General features: G+C 32.0%; 1 protein-coding gene across 1 annotated transcript; it reads left to right on the forward strand.

Annotated features, from left to right (window-relative positions):
* Positions 1-692: 692 nt before the first annotated feature.
* Positions 693-3,601, forward strand: LOC112518628. The gene is made up of 3 exons (XM_025126395.1): positions 693-1,751; positions 1,851-2,043; positions 2,424-3,601. The coding sequence occupies exons 1-3, from the start codon at positions 1,326-1,328 to the stop codon at positions 2,924-2,926; spliced, it is 1,122 nt and encodes a 373-aa protein (XP_024982163.1). The 5' UTR covers positions 693-1,325; the 3' UTR covers positions 2,927-3,601.
* The last annotated feature ends 6,559 nt before the right edge of the window (positions 3,602-10,160 follow it).

Below are 10,160 nucleotides of genomic sequence, written 5' to 3' on the forward strand. Positions count from 1 at the left end.
AAGAATATATGGAATTTTTTTTTTGAATTTTATAAAAAAGAGAAATTATAGAATAACTGTTAAAAAGAGGTTAATCATTTAAAAACTCCTAAATTTGTGATATCTGTGATAACTTATATATTAAGGTTTTGTTTTACATATTTTTTACATCTAAGTATAATGTCTGATATTGATGAGCAGATATATATTTTGTTACAATGTGAAATTTTTTTACATGTATATTTTATTAACATGTCAAAAATGTTCAATTTATCAGTCGAAATAAATATAAAATGAAAATATGTTTATCATTATATTAAATTATAATTATAAATAAAAAAATTATATAAAATAACACAAAAGGGTTTTTAAATATCTCAGATAAATAATTAATAAAATAAAATACCAGGACAAATTAAAAATAAAGAATATACTTAAAATATTCCATTTAAAATTTAAAAATATTTTTTTGAATTCAAAACATGCCATTTCCCCTAAAAACATGGGTAAATTAGTCATTTCAATTGAGTTGGGCCGTGAAAACTTGTGTGTGCATCCGGGATTATAACGGCCGTTATAACGGCGAACAGAAACATAGTGTGTGCTGCCACGTGTTCATCCACGTAGGCAAAACAATATCCACGTCAGCAGGCTAGACGAACCACTTATATATAGAATGCCTTAACCATGGACTCCTTTTGTTTTTTACCCCAAAGAAACCACAAAGCATTAAACCTCTTGAAAATTTTGTTGTTTTACTCCGATCGTCGCCTTTTTGGCCGTCGCCGGCGATTTCTGATTGTATAATTTTGAAATGATATCGCCGGAGATGGATATTCCGGCAGCCGTCCGTCGATTCCTGGATTTACGCAGCGGTGATGTGTTAATTTCTGTAGGTGACGTACTTACCTAGCCTAAAAACCTAACAGTAGCTGAAAACCCTACGCGAAAGCGAGCGTTACGTAGCAGAGATTAGAAGTTATTCCTTGTTTTGTTTCACAAATCGGTATTAAAATAAAGAATCCAATAAAATATATGTATTGTAATGCTAATCTATAAGATAAAGGAATCAGTTTTGCAGGTTTTTTGAAAGATATAGGAGGATTTCTTGGTTTTTGTGCCGATTGATTTGGTGATCCGATGATGAGAGACTAGTTCATGTGCTGTGTTTTTACTATTACAGCCATTGGAGTTTTGTTATGGATCTCTAGTATTGTTTTTGATCAGGTGTTATCGGAAAATTGAGGTTTTGCGATAACTAGTTTTTTAGGTTTTAGGGTTTTCTGATTTTCTTTCGTTTAATAAGAGAAAAAAAAAAATTGATAATCGAGGAAGAAGTTTTTGGTATGCCTTTGACGATGAAGATACAACCAATCGATTCAACCACACCGGAATGTTTTGAGCCGGTGAAGATTGTGCCAAAGTCTCGATTGAGACGTCTCTTCGACTTCTCTAGCTTTTTGAGAGGATCGGCGGTGGCGGATAGGTCCGTCGCCGGGGAACCGCAATGCGGCAAAGATTGTTCAGACGAATTCGAGCCGAGCTCCGTCTGTTTAGACAAAATGGTCCAGAATTTCATAGAAGAAAGCAACGAGAAGCAGTATGTTGCAACAGCGAACAAGTGTGGCCGGCATAACCACCAACAGTGCAATTGCGTTAACGGCACCAATTTCTGTAGCAGCGATGGTTCCGAAGATGAGTTTGACTCGTTCAATTGTTTTGGCAACTCTAACAACCACAGTTCGTCCACCGACTCGTGTGATCCTCTTAAGGTGATAATCCATTTTCCTTAGTCGTATATCGTTATCCGATGAAAATTATCTGCTTTGGAGAGTCTTAACATTTGTTGTTGGGTTGATTTTATTATACAGAGTTTGGTGCTTTGCGAAACAGTTTCTGAAAGGAATTTGTTGGCGGATGCTGCAAAAGTCGTGGATAAGAACAAGATCTGTAAACGGAAAGATGAAATCAGTCGGAAAATCGTTTCCGATGGCCTCTTAGCTACCGGATACGCTGTTTCTATCTGCAAGTCCCGTTGGGAAAAAACTTCGACATATCCAGCAGGTAAGCCAGAATTTCCCCAAATCCTTTAGTCACTTGATGATTCTTTTTGGTTTACAACTAATTTGGTCGATTTTTTACATCAATTTTCTGAAGTTACTATGTTTGAGAACATTTCTGGCTCCAATATTTGATTGTTCACATCAATTTTCTGAAATTAGTATGATGAAGAACATTTCTGTGTCTATTTTTATTTTTTTTAATTCACGATGGGTTTCAATCAAATTTTGATGGTTCGCAACTAATATGGTCTATTTTTGAAATATATCTTCTGAAATACTGTGCTGAAGAACATTTATGGCTCCGATCTCTGATTTTTCACGACGGGTTTGAAACTTTCAATCAAATTTTGATAACATTTTTGGGGATTTGGGTGTAAACAGGGGAATACGAGTATATTGATGCTCTAATTGAAGGGGATCGTTTGATAATCGACATAGACTTCCGATCAGAGTTCGAGATAGCAAGATCCACCAAAAGCTACAAAGCTGTTCTTCAAATGCTTCCTCATATCTTCGTGGGTAAAGCCGATCGTCTCCAGAAAATCATCAACATAGTTTCGGATGCTGCAAAACAGAGCTTAAAGAAGAAAGGAATGCCTTTGCCCCCATGGAGAAGAGCTGAATATGTTAAAGCCAAATGGCTATCTCCTTGCACTAGAATCATCATTACTCCCACGGATGATCAATCCCCCAATGAGAACCCAATCAAATCTGACCCTAAAGACCATATCTTGATGGAAGAATTCGAAGTGTTGGCAACTACAGATGAAGATCCATCCGCGGAAGCTTTTAAACAGTGGGAGCCATTGGAGATCAAACCCAAGGTACTAAAGACTGGAGGTAAAGTCATTAGTGGTCTAGCTTCTGTGATTGAAGGCAAATAATACTTACATATGAAAGAGGTTCGATTCGTCTAAAACCCATTTCAAAATGTGGTTTTCTTGATTTTCCATCTTTAAATCAAGAAAATGGAACCCACATAACAGAAATGTTGGATATGGGGATTATTTAGACTAACAGGACCCTAAAAGTTTTTGGTATTTTGACTTGCTTGTTTTTGGGTTTTTTAGTGTTTTTTCTGGTCTTTTTGGCACCGGAGAAGAAAAGAAAAAAAAAAAAGAATATATACTGGAGAAGATGAGATGGGTAGACTGAAGTCCCCTTGGTGTTTTTTTGGGTGTAAGGGTCCATCTTTACTAACTACTTTGGATATAATAATGATGAATAAATAATCAAATAAATTGAATATTCTATGGTTTTCAGTATTTCTACCTGATTCCCATGTTTTCTGTTACATTTTTGTATAAAAAGTGTTTCTGCTTGTGGGGTTTTCGGTTTTTATGCCGGTTTGTAATGTATAGCTGTATATCGACCTTAATCTTGAAGATCGATGCTTAGATCGAAGTAGAAGTGAGTTGCCATGGCCCATGTGTGCTAGATCGAAGATGGTTTTGCAAGATGACCCTCTAGTGTATATCTAAGTTTGAAACAAGGGTAGATGAGATGAAAGTCGGATCAGATGACGGTCATTGAGCGTATTCTTTCTTTAAAGGTCATGTTTTTTATCGGGAAAACTCTGTGTAGATTGTTGTTTGTTTGAGTTTATTCATTGATGAAATGAGTATGTTCTTTAACCGGGAGAGACAGGTTTTGAAAAACCTTGAATCTTGAAAATGAGCCATTACCAAACAATTATGTATAGCTTATTAAGCTGTTAACAAACCGGCAAAAGGATTTCCATGTGTATAGATCACACCTAATGCTTGTTGATGGTAGATCGGTGAAAAAACGAGTCTTTTTAATCTAAAACGAGTCTTTTTAATCTTGGGTTGATTATCAAGATTATCGAGCCTGAAAACGGAGTCGGGTTAATGAGTAGTTGGCAAAAGTTTGGATCTTGGTTTTTGGGTAAGGTTTTCTATTTGAATCTTGAAGGAATGGATAACAAAAAAAGGGGTCCCCATGTATTGAATATGTTGGTGATCTTGAATAGAGATGGCTACAAACTAATATGAGGCTAGATGTGGGGTGTTATTCTTGTGGTCCACCATCCCCTTCTTACCTAATTGGGATAGACTATTTCCATCTACTTATGGTTGGAAATTATCATTACCAAAACCAAAACAACCCGACGTGGTTTATCCCACTCGAAAGTAGGGGTTTCTTTGTTAGCAACTTAGTGAGCTTAATAACGTTCGAAGTTTATTTGGTTAACTATACATGATTGTTTGATAGTAACTTAATGATATAGATAGTAAGTTTCTAAGAAGAGCTTTATGCAGAAGTCAAGTTTCTTTCTGAACATGCTCCTTCTAATTAAAAAAAAAACACACTTGCTTCCGTCTATGAAGAAATCCTTCCAAAAAAAAAAAGTCTTTCAAATCTATACATATAAGATTAATCCATACAGATAGTTTAATCTATACAAAACAATGAAAAACCAATCAAACAACTCTTAAATAGAGTATGGGATGAGATGTACACAAATCTACATCTATATACATCTGAAGTAGAGTCCTTAGGTGACATGTACATAGTTATGACATTTGGGATGAAATGTACACAAATCTTGATTTGGGTGAGATGTATATAGATCTGAGCTATATCTTAGAAGTAACGTTATCATATGCGTAAATATACCATTTCCGAATCAATTGCATATACTTTAAGGGACATTGATATCATGTTTTTCTCTCCCTTAAACGAACAGGGTCTCTGCACCACTCTGTGTCGGATACGAGGATGTGTACATGGACTTCTCGTGGTGCATAAGTGGGTTTTCGGATCTGTTAATGAACACGTGAATTTTCGATACAGAGAGAAGCTGTGTTTTATAGATCACTTTGTGCAACTTTCTCGTGTTTGGTGGTTGGCAAAAGTTGTGGGTGGAGGAGTCATTGTCTAATGGTCTTGAGATCATGACATAGCAAAAAGTTATTTTTCTTGTAACCGTAGCCGTCGAGGCTAACTTGTGAGCACATTGACTAATCCTGTAGGGGTATCGGAGAACAACTAGAAACAAATACGAACTAATGATCTATAGAGAGTAGTTCTAGAGGTCCAAATCTTGTTGACAATCAAACAACCCTAGCAAAAAGATTAAATGCAAAAGTGATTATATCATTACAAAACAAAATAAATGAACCCATAAGAGCATCTTCAACAAACTTCGTGTTGCACTTGTTAAGTTTTGTGGTATGTCGTGGAAAACCTCATCTACCCCATATTTATATCCAGACGTTGCCAAAACCCTTGTGGTTGTGAAGGTTCAATTGTGATGACTCTCGTCTATACATAGTCGTTCAGGGGATTAGTTGGTGTGTACAAACTGATCTTAAAACTCATGGTTGCAAAAAAAAGGCATCCTTAATCTAACATTAAATTACATAATCGACGCAGAGTTGCAGCTCTCCTTGATAGCAAAGGTCTAAAGCTTCAAATGAAGCTTAAAACTTTAGTTTCATTTCGTGAAGTAAACCTCTGGTGTTTTCCAGTGATGTTTTAGTTACACTCTTTTTTATATTTTCCATATTTTGTTTTCTCATGTGATGTTATTATTATTTAAAATAGTCTGATTTATTTTATAAAATATATTTATTATTATACATTATCAGTAAATAATGTATATATGAAAAAGTAAATGAGTGAAAATTAAATTAATAATATAATAAGCTAATAAAATTTAAAAGATTATTATGACTTAATGAAAATTACAATATCTTATTATTACATATAAATTACATCACACAAGATATAATTAAAAAAAATTACTATAATTTTTTTTATTAACCTGGATATCCAACCCGCTATACGAGCCGACTAATCCCATGACGACCACCTGTTTTGTAGATAGCGCGGAGTCACCGTATTTGAATCTCGTTGGCTACAAGAGAATTTTTATTTCTCCTTAGATTTGACATCTGTGACCTCCTGGTACTTTTGACCCTTTGAGCCAAGATCAAACCAATCAGACACCACTTGTGGTTATTTATTATAAATTTTAATATCAATAAAAGGGAGAAGTGAAAAAAAATAAGAAAATAAAAAATTACCATCATATCCTTCTTTAATTATGAATGAAACATTAATCAAGGTTGATAGATTAAAGTGATTAAATAGTTGAAATTGATTCTTAAAATTATTAACATTTTTGTTATTCTCATTTGATTACCGTTTTTGACTTTAAATCCAACATCGATTCTTAGATCTAGAATCATGTTAGACCAATCTGTTTTCGCGAAACCATTTTTTTTACACTTAAAACTTCATGGCAAAAACTTGTGAAGGGAACCTTCACAGTATTTTTGCGGTAAAAGTTCAGTTTTTTTTACCTTCACAATGTTTTACCGCAAAATTTTAGTGTAAAAAAGTGATGCCACGGGTTTTATGAAAACAGACTGGTCTTCCATAAACCCAACCCTCGATTCTTATATTATACTGGTGTTGTAAATAATATGGTACCAAATTTGACGTTCTATTATTTATTTATGTCAATTAATGTTTGAACTATTTTTCGTATAAAATGGACTTTTTTACATTAATATTTATTAAAATTTAGCTTTTATAATTATAATTAATATTTTGGTTATTATGCTTAAACTAACTTATTATTATAAATTTTATTTTTGACGTATTAAATTTATTTAAGAAATTAATTATTTTTTAATTATTTAAACATAAAAATATCTTTAAATAAATAACTATTGAACATTCACATACATGTTACAATAAAATGATATATAAATATAAAATTGGGAAAAAAATAAATAAACGTACAAGAGTAAATTATATAATATAACATGAAAACGATTAAATCATGTGTGATTTTACACTAACGATTTGCGGGCGACATCGCATGCCACCTCAGTTCGCACTTAAAGTTGTGTGAATCAGATGTGACTTTATTGTTTTCTTATTATCTTATTTGATAGTAATTCTTGTATGAATCTAACTATATACATAGGGTCAGGTTTAACGAAAAATTGTAAAAAAATAATAGCTGAAACACTCTGGAAGATATATTTGTTTGGTATGCACACGTGCATAAAAACCAAAAAACAATTTTAATTACTTGTATACACATATGCATATCATTTAGATGAACGATTATCGAGGTGTTCCTCGGTTTTTGTTTTTAGGGGGGTTTCCCTGAACTTTCCTTTCTCTCTCTACATATACATGTATATATATATATAGGGTTAGATTCATATGAGACCAACATGTTTTCGTAAGATCCGTGGGACCACATTTTTACACTTGAAATTTTACAGTAAAACGTTGTGAAGGTAAAAAAAGCCAAACATTCGGAGCAAAAACACTGTGAAGGTTACCTTCACAGCGTTTTGGTATGAAGTTTCATGTGTAAAAAAGTGGTCTTACAATTCTCACGAAAATAAGTTGATCTCACATGATCCCACATGTGTGTGTGTGTGTGTATATATATATATATAGAGAGAGAGAGAGAGAGTTTTAAATGCAATCATCACATTTGTACAACTAATGCAACTCAATCAATTGATGTATTTATGGAAATGATGAAAGTTCATTTATTATGATTTGAATATTTATGGAAGATGAATAGAGTTTATTAATTATGATCAATATTTTATATTAAGAAACAATCAAAACTTTTATGAAATCACATATTCATCAAATTAAATGAATGATTAATATTAAATTGTATTAGTTGTACAAATGTAAAATATTACATAATAACTCATCTATAGAGGTTGGTTATTATACAACCCAATCTCAACCGTCCGTTTTATTTGATTAATATGTGATTCATAGAAGTTTTTATTGTTTCTTAATATAAAGTATCGATCATAATTAATGAACCATATTCATCTTTCATAAATATTCAAATCATAATAAATGAACTTTTATCATTTCTATAAATATCTCAATATATTGGGTTGTATTGGTTGTACAAATGCTATGACACAAACTTCTCATCTATATATATATATATATATATATATATATATATATGATTTAGATAAAAATAATAATTTATATTGGTCCAAATAAGTTAACTTTATTTTGTAGGGCTCCGAGTCCATGACCCTCACGTGCCACATGAATTCGGGGGTTACAACATCTATCGCTTTAATCGGTTCTCAAAAGCATACTCACGTGCTTAGCTCTCTTGTACTTTAATTATATATATATATATATATATATATATATATATACTATAAAAATAAATAATAATAATAATAATAACGTGATCTTAATCCACGTATTTGTGTTTCTCTCGTGCTTAACAAAATAATCTCTCCCTTTTATTATTATTATTTCTAAAAGTAATCTCTATAAAATATTATAAAAAAGCAAACTCGACATAAATTCCATCTTTTTTTATTACTTGGGTATTTAACTCGTTATGTGAACCGACTAAACTATGACGACCATCTGTTTTACGGTTAATCTGGAGTTACCGTATTTGAACCTCCGTGGTCACAAGAATATTTTTATTCCTCCTTGGATTTGAACCTTAGACCTCCAGGCACTTTTGACCTTTTGAGCCCAAGTTTAAACCAATCGAGTACTACTCTTATGGTTCATAATTTCTGTCTCTTTGACATATAAGGGTGAACACGATTTGGTTAATCGAGTTAAAAGCATTGGAATTTGAAGAATGAATGAGAGGGATGGTGAAATTCGCTAAATTTGAAAAACTCTCTAAAAATGATTTTTTTTTTAATTATTTTTATAAAAATCATTTTTATTAATAAGATTCCTGCAAATTAAACGTTTTATTTTATGAATTGTGTTTAAATTTTTAATAATATAATTATTATTATAATCTCCAAAATGAATAAACTGTTAAATATGAAACCAAATTATCATTTTTTTATAGAGATTTTAACTTTTTATTCTCCATTTTGTAAAATTTGTTGGAGATGCTTACACAAACATTATTGCGTTAGCTCAACTAGCAATAAATCTTGGGTCTTTAGGTAGAGGTCACCGGTTCAAATTCTGTAAGGCTATTCGAGATTTTTATGATTGTTCTCTGAATTAGTTGAGGTATGCACAAGTTGGTCCGGAAAACATTTGTAAAAAATCATAGTTAAATGGATTTACGGGTTGTAGTGAATAGGGGTGTTCATGGGTTGGGTTGATCGAGTTGAAGATATTTGAACAACTCAATCTAATTCTTGCGGTTTTAAAAATCTTAACCCAATCCAACTCAAATCAAAGTGCAACCCAAACCAAACCGTACGGGTTGATCAGTTTGATATTTTGGTACATTAAAATACAACTTTAACCTTTAATATATTATTTATCTACTCACATTCAATTAATTTTCTCAATTTACATATATATGTTTACAGTTATTGAACGTATATACGAATAAGTTATATAGAGATGGATAATAGATTGAAAATATGTATATATGACGAGCGTACATGATAATGTAATTAATCTGTATATTAATATAAACTCAACAATCATATTAAATACAATAAATAAAAGAATATCAAGTTCACTAGGTTAGATTGGGTTCAAATAATACTAACCCGATAATTTACAACTCGATTAAACATCGGGTTACTTCGGATTGAATTATTTTACGTTGAGTTAGGTTGGATTGATCGGGTTGATCGAGTTTTTTAGCACTCCTAGTAGTAATATAAATTAAAGGTGAAATGGGCGAAAAGAGGTAAATCCTTTTTCATCGAGTTACTATAATTTACATCGATTCTTATACAAACAAAACCATATCTCTGTCAGTTTTCGATTGGATCAAAAATACCCTTGATTTAAATATATATATATATATATATATATATATATATATATATTCAAAATAACAATAAAGATTAAGAAAATAGTTTATTTAGGAAAACACGGTAGAATATAAAGTTCAGATGAAATATCGTGTGAGAATAAGAGTAAAAGTGAGAAGTATAAAGAGATTTGAACCCTTTATCACTTTTAATCTCACCCCACCCCATGAGTTGCGTTTGATACGGGAATTGATCAAAGTGCATCATATTATTGTTGATATTCAATTATGATTGATCAAATGGTGGAGACTGTTTCTTATCGTTCTCATCATAACTTCTATTATCATCGGGACTCAACTCATGAAAGACGAAAGATCATGTG

The sequence above is a fragment of the Cynara cardunculus genome (assembly GCF_001531365.2).
Source record: "Cynara cardunculus var. scolymus isolate 2C chromosome LG 9, CcrdV1, whole genome shotgun sequence".
In the NCBI taxonomy this organism is placed as follows: domain Eukaryota; kingdom Viridiplantae; phylum Streptophyta; class Magnoliopsida; order Asterales; family Asteraceae; genus Cynara; species Cynara cardunculus.